The 17,544-nt window shown below is 35.7% G+C and overlaps 1 protein-coding gene across 1 annotated transcript in view; it reads right to left on the reverse strand.

Annotated features, from left to right (window-relative positions):
* EYS (eyes shut homolog) overlaps nucleotides 1-17,544 on the reverse strand; it is a gene marked incomplete at both ends in the record, with an annotated part of 593,802 nt that overhangs the window by 375,940 nt on the left and 200,318 nt on the right. Inside the window, 2 exons of the mRNA XM_084202609.1 lie at nucleotides 3,860-4,059; nucleotides 17,111-17,189. Of these exons, the coding sequence (XP_084058735.1) occupies nucleotides 3,860-4,059; nucleotides 17,111-17,189 (279 nt within the window). The remainder of the gene's footprint in view (nucleotides 1-3,859; nucleotides 4,060-17,110; nucleotides 17,190-17,544) is intronic.

Raw genomic sequence — 17,544 nt, forward strand, 5'->3', positions numbered from 1 at the left:
AGGAGAACTTCTTGTATTATGCTTGGAGGTACAGCTGACATGAACAACTCCCAAGAATAGCTCTACTTCCTTTGGGGTAAAAGACTGAATGTTCAGCACTGATAAATCACATTTCTGCTTAAAAATATTTAACAAATCCTAAACAAGTTTGATTCTGAAAAATATTTTTTTAATACAGTTTTCTAGGTTGCCCTAAAAGACTGCACTTCTAGGGTCCCCCCACAACTGTTTGCTTCATGCTGGTAGTATATTGTTTATCTTGTACAAGCTCTAAGACAAACTGTTCTATGTTACCATTTCTTATGTGCTGTCTGCATACCACAGCCATAGAATAATACGTCCTCCAGACTCCAGTTTTTTGCTCATACAGCCTCTCCATGCTTGGATTGTTTTAATCGCTTTCCTAGATCCCTGTAGAGGTCCTAACTAATTATGAGGACTGCTGCTCCTTGCTCAAACAGATCAAGAAAATTAGAACACATAGCTACTCAAAATTAGATGCTCTAAAATCTAAACTCTGCTTCCTTATCAGTAGAATAAATAAATACATAGGTAGATATCATAATAAACATTTTAAAATAATTGCACTTTATTTGGAGGAAATGCAGAATAACATATTCCAATTTTAGACTTTTTTTTTCTAAGATCTCATGAGCTGAAGGAAGGAAAAAATTGACATTTTTTGATCAGTAATTCTGTCAATTAAATATTCACACACTTACCTGTCTTGAGTATAAAATAATCTTGTAAAAATGCTGTCAAAAAAGCTTCAGTTCTGAAAAAAATTATGTAGTCAAATATAATCCAAAAAATGGGTTTAAAAAGCACCAGCCCTCCTTTGTGAATCAAAAGATAAGGTCAAACTTACTTGTGGTGCTACTCATCTCTTGCACACACAAACAATAAATACATTAAATTATAACAATAAATTGTTAAAAAAAATTGAAAAAAACAGAATTACACCAAAAGTTACCTCATTTTCCCTTAAAAAAACCCCACATTTACAAACCACATATGTTCTATAAAATGCTGAAAAAGTACAATGAAGCAATAATATTCAAGAACATAATCTAAGGCAAGACCTGTCATAGGACTGTTGACATTATTTTCACCTGATCAGGCTGAAAGCACTACACAGATAATCCTTCCAAGACACTATGACTTCTGAACCTAATCAGCAGGAAGTACTTGAAATGAACATTTGAAAAAGGCCAATGCAAGAATTAGAGGGGAAGGAAGAATATTTTTTTTCTCATTATTATGCTTACATTTTGAAATCCCAAGTTAAACAAACTGAATGGTCTGGGACTAAAAGATGCAAAAGTGCAGATGAGCGACCTGTGGATTAAATACCATGAGAAGTTTCAGAGTATTTTATGTCAACAGTTTCTCTTCCCCAGAATACTTGGAATATTCCATAAAAAGGCTGTGGAATTCCTATTGCATATTCATTATATCAATCATATGAATATTGGATTGGATTGTCTTCTGAAACGCCCCCTGAGCCCAATGTTATCTTTATTATTATTTGCTGATTCATGTAGTGTTTATTGTTGTGGCAGCCAGCACCTTTAATTGAGAAGACTGAAATGCAAAGGAATGTAGGTGGGCATCCTTTCAGACGGTATTCTGTTTCCTGAAGCACTGATTCAGTGGCAATCTGCCCAGCATAGAACTGAATTACAACTCCCAGCATCCCTCTCATTTCCAATGAGTTGTTTTATTTTTAAACAAGGGGTTTGAAGACAGATATTTCGGATAACACACAATTCAAGAACTATCTAAAAGGGTATTTTTCATATTAATTTCACAAGAAGCCTGTAGGGTTGTTCATGTAATTGATTCACGCATAATTCAAGGAAAGTTGAAGTGTTCATGGCACTACTGAGTAAAATATCACATACATCATAGATGAAGCTGGCAGTGGTGCTTACAGTTAAAGCAGCCTGACACTTGCCCATTACTGGACCATTTTCACTACTTCCCTATTCACTATTTTTTTCACTACTTCCGTACTCACTATTTTTTGATCTACTAGCTACAAAAGTGAAACATCCCAAGACATATCCCCAAAACAAGAAGGCTAAGCAATACTGGATTAAAGTCCTTTTGCTGCCCATTCCAGAGTGTGTAACAGGTATTAAGACTCATTATTTATTTGAATGTTTGTGTTGTTTTGGTAGAGTAGAAGATATTTCTGCCTTCCTTTTTTTTTCAGTTCCACTTTTCTATCCTCCCTATAACTCCTATCCTTGAGTTTGTACATGAACATTGTCCAGTCTGCTTAAAACATGTGAATAGAAGGGTACAAAAGGAGTAGGGTTCACATTGTGACATTCACAGCACAGTAGCAAACCTGACTTTATGATCTTTTTATGTTTCTTTCTTCTGTTTGTAGGCATTACTTGGAATTGTATCACCTGCTGAATGATAAGAAAGGGAATTATGTCTGTTTTCTAAAGCATATCAGTATAGGAGAGGAAATCAGCTGAAAAAGTCCTTTCCCTGGACCCCATCAGAAGAGACTTATGTAAATATGTCAATTCTTTTTGCAGGATCACAACTGTGTCTTGCATCAACCCACCCTGCTGTAGTATTATAACACTCATGAAAACCTTTGTAGTCTTGGCAACACTAAAAATTCTGATTATAATTGCATTCAGGTTCCCTGAATCTAGTTCCATGAAGTCCTCCTGATGGTAAATGCTGGGCTCAGAAGCAAGTGGAAGGTAAATATCCTTACAATGTTTGGTGTAAGCTCCCAAGCAGAAGAGGGGAAAATATAAGCAATTTAATTTAATTCAGAGGATTAATCTGTGAAAGATGAAAGGGTGCTGCAGTACCTAAGCTTGAAAAAAAGAAGTCTAGAGTGAACATGAGCTGGGAAAGAAGAAACAGGAGAATTTTCAATTGAATTTGGATTGAATTTTCAATCTGGCCATCAAACAATAATGAGCGAAACAGGTTATGAGACATCTGAGTCACAACAGGCGTCTTTGTGCAGGTAGTAGCCCACTGCAAAATCAGGAGTGTGAATAACTTTAGCATGTATTGAAAGTTCTTAGATAAATGATAATATTTTTTGAGTTGTCATGACATAAACATTATTTAACATCTTCATCAAGGACATAGATTGTGGGATTAAGGGCATGCTCACCCAGTTTGCATATGACATCAAGCTGAGTGCTGCGGTTGATTCACTGGAGTAAGGTACCCAGAGGGACCTTGAACATATGATTTTATAGGAGCAGATATTTACATTTGTCTCTTAATAATGTTTACAAAATAAGTTCTTAGTATTTAATATTTCTACAAATGTAGACATTGAAAAGGGATTTAGATATTAAGATTTGACATAATAATATAAACAGTCTATAAAGTAGCCTATTTTAAAACTGTTTTAGAAGTTTATAGGATATAAAATTATATGCTTTTAGGCAGAAGTCTAGCAGCTGGAGAATAATGATGATGGATCTTAAGGATGTCGTTTTGTATATGTGTATATGCACACATAGCATGTAAATTACCTGTCATCTAAATTTGATTGCAAGTCCATTTTCCCTTTGAGTATGAAACACACGAGTACATACATAGCAATACCATAATAATTTAAAATATTTCAAGGTCACATTATGTTAGACATTTCCACACATGATTTGGAAAAGCACTAGAAGATAGCTTTTCTGATATAAGAGTCTAATGTTAAGCAATGAATGGTTCAAGATAATAATATATTTGACCACTAGACTGAGCACCAAATCCATTTGAGCACATATAGTGCACATGGTATCAGTACTGCCCTGAAATATCAACAAATCAATGTTAATTTAAGCAATTATATGACAGTTTTCATACTAACCTGCAATGAAATGTTCTTCCGGGTCCATCAACACATACACCTCCATTGTAACAATGAACTGAGTTCAGCGTGGACTCTCTGCAAACATCAACATCTACTTCACAAAACCTGCCAGTGTAGCCGCTCAGGCAAACACAAACAAATGCATTGATGGCATCCTGACAAGAACCGCCGTTAATGCAGGGAGCAGATTCGCATTCCTGAGAAGAAAAAAAATAATACATTGATTACACACATTAGTTACTCATTCAGCTCAACAAGTGCAAGAGACTGAATCTGAAGATTAGAAAAAGTATTGGACTTTTTTATTGTCTGATCACCAAAAGTCTCTAATTTGACACAATTTTTGTTATATAGAGTCCTTTGATTACAGCTCACACTTACTATACTTGTTCCTACTCATTAATCTTGCAGAGATGCAAACCTAGCTTTATATAAGCAGTCTTACAACCAAAAGTATGCAATCCCAATCATGATTAAATTTTTAAGCATGTTTTTGAGCCACACTGTTAGAATTATTCCTTCTAATTTTTTACACTAGGGTCTACTGCTGTAAAAGAAACACATTAGTAAGGCAATTATGGACAGAATAAAGAATTACTTATATAAATGAATGAACACAAGCTTTTTATCAGTATTTCCTGATAAATGTTTTCTGATTAGCAATTGATGTCTCATATTGCAAATAGAAACATATTTATGTGTTCACATAATAACAATTTCCTCTGATAAGGCTAATGTAAAAATCATCAAATTTAAATCACACAAATTAACAGCAAGTTAATATTTCTCCAGAATTACAGGAGAGTTTAGTTAGTGCAATATACAGTGCAAGAAATATGTGTTTGCCCTTGATCACAGAAACCTAGTTTTTACCTGTATCCCAAAGGAGTTTTATTTTGCAGCTGCAACACAAATAGTCTGGCTAAATCCAGTATTTTAAATTTATTTTCACAGTCCTGTAACTTTAGAAGGTTTAATTCTTTAAGGATATCCAAGGGCACTCACATTTCCTGCAGGTAATACAGTAGCTTTGACAGAATGTAAATGCAGATATCCATGGGGAATTGTGAGAAAACAACTTATTTTCCTATAAGCTCTCCAGCTGGGTGTATATAGGATGATTTATTAGTGAGCATTACATAAGCTAATTGAATTATATATCCCACAGGAAGATGGAGATAGCCCTACAGACTGCCAAAATTTCTATGTCTAGGTTCTAGAAGTAATCTTTTGCTATATTAATTACTTTTTTTTTTGGCAGACAGTAGTGTTCTTTCTTTGTTTTAAAAAAAATTCAATTCCCAGTTCCAACTCTTTGACTTTTTTTCTATTCCATTAACTTGTCCAATCTTCTTAATTTGTATTCACTTTTATTCCATACTACAAACTCAAAATTTATTTATTCTCATTAGCAGAATAAATTAAATCTACATAAATTAATGGATCAAATTTTTACTTAATTATGATTCAAAAGTTAAATTCCCAAAAATACTGAAATCATCAAAATAACTAAGGATAAATTCAAAGCTCAGCCTAAAGTTCACAGCTTTGGTTCAATACACTATCATAGTTGTACCAAGTTTCGAACAACACAAAACTTTTTTTTCTTCTGTGAAATGTTTTGTTCTTTTAAGTTTTTACAGTAAGATAAACGTCAGACAGTTTGTAGGAAAGAAATCACACCTACCACTTTCCAGTACATTCTGATGCACTGCAGTTAAAAGTTTGTCATTAGACTTGCAAAAAACCAGACTACACTTTTACCAGAGACATGCTAGTCTGCACTGCTCTTAACTCACGCAGGAAAATTGTGTCAGCATAAAGGCAGAACTATGTTAAAAATGCCACAAATAACTTTATCCCAAAGTTGATGAGCTACCACACTACCACCAAATGCTGTAGTTTTTAGTCTAAAGAACAAGAACATGAGATGAAAAACTGAAGTTGTAAGACAACTGTTACCAGGTTTTGCCTATCTCAAATGTCACCAGAGACTGATTTCACAGCATGATATTATGGAAAAGTTGGCTCTGCAGAACATTCCCAGCTACCCTGATTATCTGAAGACAAGTTCATTGAAACACCAATGCTATTTTAATTTTGTATTCCTTTATATAATAGGAGATTGACTCTTAACCATGACCCCTAACCAGACAGGTGCCAAATCAGAGCAACAACAGGGACTCACAGTCCTAGAAACATTGACTCTCTTCTTCAGTACAGTAGGAGAAAAATATTTTCTTGGTCACCTCAGCTGCCCAGTTCTCAATCCAATAATATATAATTTTAACCTTTTCTTGCTTAGAAGTGATCGGATAAAGAAAATTGCCTCTGAATAACTAAGAAAAATGAAAACTACAAGAATAGCATTCACAAAGATGGGTCATTTTAGCTTTTCCAAGACACAAATTTGTTGATATATAGGAGTGTTACAATTAACGACTTATTTATATTTAAATTTGTAGCTTCTTATTTTCGTGGGGTCTTTTCAATCTTTACTAAATTTAGAACTTTAATTTGAATGAGAATTTAAAAATGCATAATTTTTAAGCTTCAGAGAAAAAATCTTGATCTGACAACCAACCTCTTAAGAATTTGTGCAGCTTCTACCAACAATTTGCTAGCAATAAATGTTTAGGAACAAAAAAAAAAAAACCAAAAAAAAAACCAAAAAAAAAAAAAACAAAAAACAAAACAAACCAAAAAAACCCCAAACAAACAAACAAAAAAATCAAACCAAAGCTACACACACCAGAAAACCACCCAAAAACCAAAAAAACAACCAACCAAAAATAAGCCACCACAAAGAAAATAATACCAAAATTAATACTCCTCCCAAAAGGCACAAAATTACTTTCAGCTCTGAGTTAGATTTCTCATCAGAATTATTCAATTTAAAAAGCAGGGAACATGCTGAGACCTCCAGGGCCCACTGAGCAGTCATAACGCTGAGAGGTCGCAGGGCAATAACAGCAGCAGCTTTGGCGCCCAACTTGTTTTCTTCCTCAGGACTTCCTACAAACATCTAGTACTCCTGTTAATTACTGTTCTCCAAGATTTCTTCATTTTTCTCAAGCCCTGCTTTTGTTTTTAGTTTCCTCTGAGAACACTGGAAGTCTCATTGTACGAGGCTTTCAGTCTCATACACCACGCGGCCTCACCGCCCAGCTGTGCTCCGGCCCAACCAGCAACGCACTGCTGCAGGCCTGGCAGACGGCTTTGTTCCACACGAGAGACTGAGGTAACTCAGGTTAAAAGAGCTGTTAAAACAGCGACGCCTGGCAAGGTTTCACTTGCAGTGGTGCAGGAATCCATGAGTTTCTGGGCTTTATATGAGTCCAAATCTGGCTAGCTCAGACTCTAGCCCACACAGACTTGCATAGACGAAAGTAAAAGACGAGAAGCGTTCTTCTCCATGTGGGGACAAGTATCCTGTTTATTGGCTTGGGACAGGACACTTCTGGTGACAGCGACCGCCCAGGTAGAAAAGAGCGCGTGGCACCCTCGCAGTGGAGTTTGATACCCAAGGGGAAGGGAGCAGGGACAGGTACCCATGGGACAGACCACCAGGTGTATAACGGGGGGGGGGTGTGAGGGAGAGACCATGTGATGGGGGAGGGGAAAAACCATCCACGTGATCTAACATACTCCGTAAAATTTCCCATCGCCCAAAACAACAACTAAATAAACTATTTAGTGCAATACAACACAGTGGGTGGGGAGGACACTCTGTGAGAGGAGGCCAGGGCTGCTCCAGCCAGACACAGCCAGTTCCAGCCGGATCCAACCACCCCCGCGGGGTGGGGCTGAGCCCACGGCAGGAACAGCAGCAACGTGTTTACAAAGTGTATAAAAATTTGTAGAAAAGCTTTGGAGACAGGAGGGAGGAAAAAGTGTGGGAAAAAAAAACCCCTTGCAGGTTGAAAGGTCAGAGAAGAAGGATGGGGAGGCAGTGTCCACCAGGGATCCCTGAGAAGATCCTCAAGAAGACCAATGTGAAGCAGGTTGGGCCCTTCTAGCCCACAAAGGAGCAGATAGGAGCAGCTATCCACACTGCCACATATGAGACCAGCGGGTAGATGTGCCCTGACAGAGCTTGCAGGCCATGGGAGAGCCCATGCTTGACCATGCTCCTGGAAGAAGCTGCAGCCCCTAGGGAGGAGACTCTGCAGAAACATGTTTCCTGGCAGGTTGGAAAGAAAGTCTTTTAGTTTTTTGTTAACAGTAATTTAAATTATTCTTTCCTGGGCTGAGTCTGTTTTTCTTGTGACAATAATTGGTAATGATGACCAATCTCCCCATCCTTATCCTGACCCACAAGCTTCTCTTCTTATTTCCTCACACTCTCCTGATAAGGACGTGGAGTGCAGGAGTGGCTGTGCAGTGTGGATGTGTGGCAGCCAGACAAAGGGAACTCACCACACCTAGGTGTTCATAGGCTGTAAAACTTTGTTTCCTATACTATCAGAGCAAGTAACCTGTCCAAACAGAACCGTGATGCCTAGCTTTCCTGTGGCCATCATTGCCGCTTTTCTTTTTCCTTTTCTGTTTTGTTTGTTCCACTCAAGGGCAGCTTCAGTCAAACCAGAGCTACAGCCACACACAGACAAGGAAACCAGGACAGAAAACTGCTCCTAAGGCCTTATCTTCTCCTTGTTCTGAAGGGTTTTTCTCCCTTACACCATCACCAAAATGCGCCACCCTTATTGTCTTCAGTTGAGGTGCTCTGCTTATTCCCAAACTTTCCTCACATGTGTAAGGGACTCCCAGTACTCACACTTTACAGCATACCAGTGCACCCCTTCCCGGCTCATCTTTCAAAACATGGATGGCTTTCATAAACTCCAATGCAAAGAACAAATAATTTTAACAAAATAAAAATTATGCTGTTGTAATTATTTGTGTAAAGTTTTTAATAACTCTTCACTAGTCTGACACACTTTATTCTCATCCAGATATCTTTTGAATTTTCTTACATCTGACCTCCAGGAGTAAAGCATGAGGGGTCCCTTTCAGTAGGCATTTCTTATTCTGAGTTTGTTATTTTTCTGTGGAGCATGGACTTTCTCCATTTTGACCTAATGGGATCCATTGAGTTTAAATGTTGTTAACAGGCAATGAACTTGGAAAATATTTAAAAGTTATAATGGACAAGCTACTAACACGGACTCTCAATGCACTGCTTTGGAAAAATTGCTAATTCTGCTCTTAAGTGTTCAGAGAGGGGAACTATGACTTACACTATGACTTAGAGGTGTTTATTTCTCTTTTTATGATTAGTGGAAACTGAGACATTGTGCCAAGTTCTGGAATCTGTTTACTACAAAGCAGGTCAAAAAATGTAAACTATTACATCATTAAAGTGCTAGCTAAAATACTTCACAGTAAGTTAAATCTAAGAAAAATAACACTTAACAGAAGTTTTAGGATACAATTTTTTTCAAAACAATTATTACATCATATATAATTTTCATATGATGCTGCTGAAAACATTGTATATAAGGATTAAAAATTATTAGACAAATTTATGGATTATAGATCTATTTCAAGCTATTAAAAGCAATAATCAATGTGAGTTCTTTGCTATAAGAAGTTCCAGAATTCTTGATGGCTCTATTATATAAGCAACAAAGAAATTGAGAGAGAGAGATAATGGCAATGCACATTTTCAAAAGAACTCTTATAAATTGAGTATTTAACTCCCAGAGATAGTCAGTACAAAAATAACCACCGGGATTCCCCAAATCCAGATATATCCAGCAAGAGATAAGGTTCAACTTGACTTCTGAGGATCAGTCACTGTAAAACTGCTAAATGTTGATCTTCCACCTCATGTCTTAAAATAAAGGCTTGAGGCCTCTCTAAAACATATGCTCCAGGCAAATAAAAGTTAAATACAAGTATTAATTTCCATGGAGATCTAAGTGAATGGAAAATACATACTTCTAACAGGAGAACAGAATGCTGATTTTCTGGATTTATTTTTACTAAACTATGTTTACAGTAAATATAAGTCCTTATTGATTTTTCTAGCATAGCAAGGCAATTTAAAAATCAAGGCAAAAAAGTGAAAGAATATTGAAATTTCTAGTTATGCAGCTCTTTTAAGGGTAGATTTTTTAAAGAATTCTCAGTTCAAACAATGTCATACAAGGTCCACTGCATTTATTAGAGTGCAATAATTTATTATTTATTCTCTGTATTTCCTGTTCTCTGAATGTCATGCTGCAGTAAATCTTGTTTGTGCTAGGAAGCAAATGACTGTCCCTTAAGAGAGTCCACCTTGGCATGGCACAGTTCACTGGTTCTTCTGGCAGGGAATTGTTCTGAAATCTGGACTCTTAACAAGTGACCTAGAAAGGCACTTTGCTCAAGGCATACTACTTCCATATCCAAATCTGTGGGTCCATACTGACATCTGTCTTTGGAAGTGAGGTTATTCTGTCTAAGAAAGCACAACTTCCTACATATTTTGTTATATTATTTCCAAATTTACAATCCATAGCTTGAAACAGTTCTAAGGGAACACATTTTGGCAAACTAATAAAAATAGTAAAAATCCACTATTTTTCAAAATAATGTGTCTGTTCAACACCGTTTCTTAAAAAAAAATTTAGACGTGCATTTTGGAAGTTAAGATTTTGTTTTGTTTTGTTTTCCATTAGTCTGCCTTGGAAATGCTGATTAGAAATACAAAATTATTTCTAACTAATCTTTCAAATCTATTTCTATTAAAGAGATTCAATGCAAAAAAATTGTAAATGTAGACTTATTTTTATTTAAGTGAAGTTTTGCTTTGTATCAAAAAGGTAAATATAAAGTGGAATAATTCTTAAGAGAACTAGTTCAAATTCCCTATGGTGATTTCAGGGGGAGATAAGGAGAGAAAAGAAAAGTTAAGAAAGGAATTTAAAGATATATATTGCACCACAAAAGAGAGATGCTTTTAAGAGGCACACTTCCATTCACTTAATGATAGGACAACACTATTCTCAGGACAAAATTGAAGGTTTTTTTTAATAAGCAAGAGCCATGTGGCTAAGGATTTGTAATTAAATTAAAAAAAAAAGTAGAGAGTAAAAAAGGCTGTAAATAAATGCTTTAGAAGCTAATTCATGTTTTAAAGCAATTTTTTTACATACAGAATATAATGTACATATGGTTTTAATGCTTGCTGAATCCAGATTTAAAAAAAAATCATCTAATTTTACATTGTATATACTTTGGGTTAAATCTCAATAGTGTTGATGCCATATAAAAGTTTGAGATTTATATTGAGACATTTAGATGACTGGTCCAGATATATTTCTATCTGATGTTAAACAGAACTATAAATAAAGTGTATTTTTCTAATGAGTACAATTATTACACTATTTTTTGCAGTTAATATAATCATGTATCCATTTTGTTTAATTATTTACTTCCCAAAACTTTTTAACTTTTTCTTTTGGTAGATTGAATCTATATACAACATCTTGAGGACTGAATAAAGGGAAAACTTGGGCCCACCTTTCAGAATGTTGGTTTTATCCAAAATAATTCAAAAGGAGTTCAAAATGATAAAGATGTTTTGCTTTGAAATTTTGTGTTATGAGCACAAGGAAGAGAAAAAAAATAGTAAAAATAAATCTAATTTTGAGATGATAATAGAAAGCAGGGTCATACTGGATCAGACCAGTGCATCATCTGCCCCAGAATTCTGTGTATAGTAGTGATGGAGGGAAAGCTACTTCAGCAAAATTTATGTCCCATGCATCCTCCCTTCAGCAAGCAGAACCATCTAATCAGACAGGATAAACTGTATTTCCCTGATTGATTAATTTATCATTCACTTATGAACCTGGTGTCTGTGACATGCCTAATTTTTCTTAACCTACTAAGAGATGACCTGACTCCCCAGCCTTTGGGGCAGGAAGTTCTAGGTGTTCTCTGCTTCCTCTGAAAGAAAGGAGTTTGGTTTCTTCCAAATACTTTTCTGTTTATTTTTATCATGTCCCCCCCAAGTGTCTGTTCCTCACTACAGAATTTGGGGAAGTGATTTTCTATTTATCTTCCACTGCAACAGTTTTCTATATCTTAATTACATTTCCTTCCAATTTCCCCTCTTTAAAGGGAACAATTTCAGGTCTTTATATATCTTCTTTTATGTAAGCTAGGCAATTCACAAAATAATTGTTGCTCTCTGTAACTTCTCTAACTCTGCTTGTGGTCCTAAGGTGCAAGGTCCAAAACTGTGCACTGTAACTAATGTATGAGCCCACCTCAGTTTTCTGTGGCAGGGAAATCATCTCTTTGTCTTGTTCCTCATACTTTTCCTGATCATGCCCAGCAAGATTTTTTGCTATGCTTTGCTGTGACTGTAGATTGAGACAATGACTTCAGAGAACTGTCAATAATTGTTCAAATCTTCTTTCCTGAATTTTAACTGATGGTTGAATTTAATTGTGTGAGGCTATTTCTCCCTAGAATATTACTTTACACTGAAGCTTATCTGCCACCTTTTCCCTCTTTCCATTCTGTGAGGTCCTTCTGACATTTGTCAAATGCAAAGAATTCACTAAGCTTCTCTCAAACCCTGTTTGAGTGCACATTTTGTGCTTTCACCATCAAGAAATCCCACCTATTTCCTGCTTCCAGACTTTGATAGATGTGAATAAATTTTTAGAAGTTAGAGTGCTCTTTAAAAGACACTGTCAAATTTTTGGTTTAGGTTTTTGAAGTTCCTGTCAAATTTGAATTAATATGTTTTGAAAACTTTTCTATTCTTTCCATATGGGCAAGCTGTCTATTTATTAAAATGCCCTTTTTTTTCCTTGTGACAGTCCAAAGTTTCCTTCTTAAGCCAGTCAGGGGCTTTGAAGCACTTTGCATTCTTCAGCTATGGCACACATTTTACTGGGGATTTTAACATTATTTGTTTAATAGCTGTTAATATGCTTGTGGGCCTCACTTTTGCAAAGTTTATTTTTCTGAAACTGAATATAATAATTTAATATTCCTGGAGTGTAGGATATACTCTGTTACTAGAGTATCTGTGATGCAAGATCATACTATCATATCAGTTGATAGGATTTTCTCATGTCATAGGTTATAACTATGCCTGTCAGTTGAATGCCCTCAAAGGGCTTAGCACTTTGGGGGTGAAACTCCTCTTCAACATTCTTGTAGGTCTCATTCATTTCTTTGCTTCACCAATCTATATTATCTATTTTTCCTATTACTTTCTATATAAAAGACTCTCTAATTCAGTCACTCTGACTTAAAATAAATTTCCTATGTCATGGCCAGATGTCTCTGAAGTATTACACATACTGAAATTGTCCTGTGGGTCTGTAATTACAGATATTGTGTTTTACAGAATAAAGTGGGTATCTCCCTTTCTTCCTACTGTTAGATTTATCTATGTGCATCTTGTGCATAAACCACATTTTTTTTGTGAAGTTAGTCTCAGTTTAGCTTATTTCAAGAAATTACTTACTTTACCAAATGCTTTTTAAACTAGTTAGCAACAGATAAAAATACCCAGGAGTGTGAAAAAGTCTCAGAGAGACATGAAAAGCATCCACCTTATTATCTGAGGGTCTTTGTACATCCACAAATGTTGGCCATACCCGTCTTTTGCACAATCTGGCTGGTCCTGATGAATAAATATTTATTTGCTTGAAGTTGCCTCTGCATGTGCATAAGCTGTGGTGCTTTTGCACAGAAAATTAGCTGATTTTCCTCATTTACACTTGTTTCTATCTTTTATGAAAATAGAGATAAAAGATCAGTAAAACCATATAAAACAAATCTAGGATGCAGTCTGATCACAGCTTTCTATCAGATACAAGACAAAACAACAACAAGCTGAATATTCTCCTGTGTAAAGACTCAAACACTTTTTGCTTCTTTTTTGACAGGATGAGCCATCTTAACTGAGCATGGAAGAAGCACATCTGTCAATCATGTCTCATCCATCATAGCAAAGAAACAAAAAGCCAAAAAAAAGTAAGGAGCAATGTCTATTACTAACCATAATTGCTATTACTGCACATATTATTATTCTATGCTTATCAGAGAGGAAAGATCAATTTTCCATTATGTGCATTCATTTTATAATTTCAAAAATATGCAAATGTCACAGGAAATTGTGTGTATTGAAATTGATTCATAGAGTGCATATATTTTTACTGTTACTTGTTTTTTAGTGAATTCCGTAAATGAAAAAGCAATGGAAACTGTAGTAGATAGGGAAGTTCTAATATACACAGTCCATAATTGATATGCAAAAGTTATAGGCTATAACTACAAAGATATGTAGTGCTTATTTTGTACCTAAAAGTATTAGACAATCAGAGAAAGTTTTGAAGTGTATTTTCTTGAAAAGTCTATAGCCACATAAGCGAGGATGAAAAAATCCAGGGTAAATAAGAAAAAAATTCAGGGTAATAAAGTAAAGAAAGAAGATCCAAGTATGCCTAGGGAAATACATATACACACATAAATATTATTTTTAAACTGGTTATTTGAATCATCTTAGTTGCTGACCTTGTAAAGACCACCCAGCCATTCTCTCACTCTCCATCCTCATACATGACAAGGAAAGAAAAGAAGATGACAAAGCTCCTAGATTGATAAGGACAGAGAGAGATCACTTACCATTTACTGTAACAAATCAGACTTGACATGGGTAAAATAATAATTTGCATTCAACTACAAATAGACCAGTGAGAAACAGAAAGACAACGTAAATCCACACTCCACTTCTTCCCAGGCTCATTTTCACTCTTCTATTTTAAAGTGTTCTATTTCCTCATCTCACCCTGAAAAGCTTAGATGGGGTAAGAAGAGAGGGATCTTAGTTCACACCAGCTCCTCTCTGCTCCTCCTTCTTTCTCCCACTTTCCCCCTGCCTCAGTGTGGGTCATCTTTATGTGCTGCAGGATGAAACTTCTCCTGTGTGAGTTTCTCTCCGTGCATCACAGTTCTTGCCTACAGCCTGCTGCTCTTGGGTCACTCCATGGGCTGCAACACTCTCAGGCCATATTCACATGTTGCAGCATGGGGTCTTATGTGGGCTGCAGTGCAACTGTCTGCTCTGGCATGGTTCTCTCCATGAACCAGTGGCAAATACCTGCTCCACCATGATTCACTTCAGGGGCTACAGCTCCGACAATCTCTGCTGCAGCATTTTGAGCTCCTCTTCCCTCTCCTTCTTCAATGACCTTGGATACTGCCTGGTTGTTTCTCACAATTCTTTCCCCCCTCACTCCTTTGTCTGCTGAACAGTGTTTTCTGCTCTTTCTTAAATATGTTTCTACAAAGGTGCATTCATCTTAAGTGAGAGGCTCAACTCTTCCCTGCAGTTGGTTGGTTGGAGCTGACTCAAATGGGTTGTTACCACCTTGGTGCAGTCCCTGGCCTGTTCTCACAAAAGGTCCTGCGGACCTCCTTCTAAACAGAATCTTGGCTCCTGCACCAAATGAAATTGCATAGCCCTTAATACAAAGAAATGTACCTTCAAGTTACGAAAGAAAGAAAAAAAAAAGATAGATAGATAGATCGATCGATAGATAGATAGATAGATAGATAGATATCAGATTAAATAATGATTATTTTTTAAAATGAAGAAGTGGCTGAAGCTACTCTAGAAAAAAACAATTACAGAGCATAAGTCTACTACGATTATTGTGATATGCATACCACTACATAGTCAGAAAGCTTAGCTGATCACTTTAGGAGTTGCACAGGTATGATATATGTCTGAGCAGGATGAATGTAATGATAGAACCTTTAAAATATGACATTTGCAGCATAGTGTAATCTAGGAATCATACTGCATGCAAATTGAAAGACTATCAGAAAATGAAGCTGTTACTCTGACAGACTTATCTGTCAATGGTATATGTGTATTGTTCTTCCTATGAGTTTCTAATCTATGCATTTTCAAACATTTCACTATGAAATATGATTATCTTTTGAATATAATTTTATGATGTTGTCTACAGGTCATTTAATCTCTTGTTCTCTTCAAATGGAGAAAAGTGTAAATCATGGATGTTCAGGAGAAAATATCACCCAAGGGTATTCTGTATTAGCATTTGCAACAGCTGATAAACATACAGATTTGCAATATCATATCTTATTATATCATGATGGGCATTCTGTAGAGCTGGGTTACTTATTTTCTGGCTTTTTCTTTCTGTTAAAGAGTTTGGAAGCTAATATACCAGGTAGAATTGCACCTTGTGTGAGACTTGGATTTTCAACAGAAAAATTATGGACCATACTTCCTTTATGTAATATGACACATTGTTGAGAGTTATTTAGTACTTTAAGCTGTAAATAAAAAATTATGAAAAGTCCCTGTATTCATACATAAGTTAAGAAGAAGTTCTTGTAACATTTTGGAATGTTTTTTGACAATTCAGTAGTGCAATATTAGAAGCCAGATAGACTGAAGGAAGGTTTATGGCAAACTTTCTCATGCCAGATTTTCTCATGAGACCAAATGCATTTAAAAGGATCATATCCCAAGATCATAATAAACTCAGTTTGGCAAAAAACCCTAAAAAAGTCTAAATCAATTCAATACCTTCTGCAAAGTGTAGTCAATATTGTAAACTCTGTTCATTGTTCTGCCAGATGTAGTCACCTTATACAAATTGGTTTGCTGACCATGGAAATCTGCACAGCACAGACTTTTATATATGGATCCCTTCTTGACCACAGACATTCCCCATGAGAACATAAAACTATTAATGAACTTCAGAGGACTAAGTGGGCAGCGTATTTAGTACCCCATGGTTTTATACGCAGAATTTTATTATTGCATGATTTTTGAAAGTTAAAGACAAATCATGGCAACTTTCAGTGTAGAACATTGTACCTTGAGGTTTACTATTCAAATATGCAGCTAAACTACAGCAAATGAGACTCAAATACACAAATTAGGTAATGGTACTGTTCATCCCAAACTGAGGAACAAATGATATTCAGGTAATGTCAGCTTAGCTTGCTGTAGCTTCCCAGATTTATCATTCACACTTCACCTTTAAACTTCTTTCGACATTTTTTTTAATGGTCTTTTCTAATGCACTGTCATGTAGGCAAAAAGTAGTGCACTTTTCAGAATGGATTTTAAACAACTGAATTTCTGTCATACATTTTCGGTATACTGACTTCAGAGGTTAACTAAATAAAAATGAGTTTCAATGACATATTACTCTTTGCACTATAATTAAAAAAAACATTTTGAAAACATACATTAATATTTGTCTCACATCTTGAGCTGGTCCATCCAGGTTCACAAGAGCATTGATACCCATCAATGAGATCTATGCATCTGAAATACAAAAGAGTGTTATTTACTCTTTACTTATTTAGCTCCAGATTCAGCACTAGTAGTATCATTCCACACATTTCAAAATAGTGGACTGATGTAACCTACTGTAATCCATGGTACTTTTCAATAGTTTTATAATGAATTTCAAATGTGCCTTCTGTGGGTGCTGAAGCATTTTCTAAGGATTTTGATTGTCACATTAGAAGACATCTTCTCATTTCAACTGTTGGCATGTAACAGCTACAGATTTCCTCTTAAGTATATTAAACACTAATTAATCCCCACTTACTGAATACTAGTTATGGTAATGAACAAAAATGCAGGAGAAATTGAGATAATGTCACTATATTACCTT

Source organism: Fringilla coelebs (genome assembly GCF_963513975.1).
Source record: "Fringilla coelebs genome assembly, chromosome: 3".
NCBI lineage: Eukaryota > Metazoa > Chordata > Aves > Passeriformes > Fringillidae > Fringilla > Fringilla coelebs.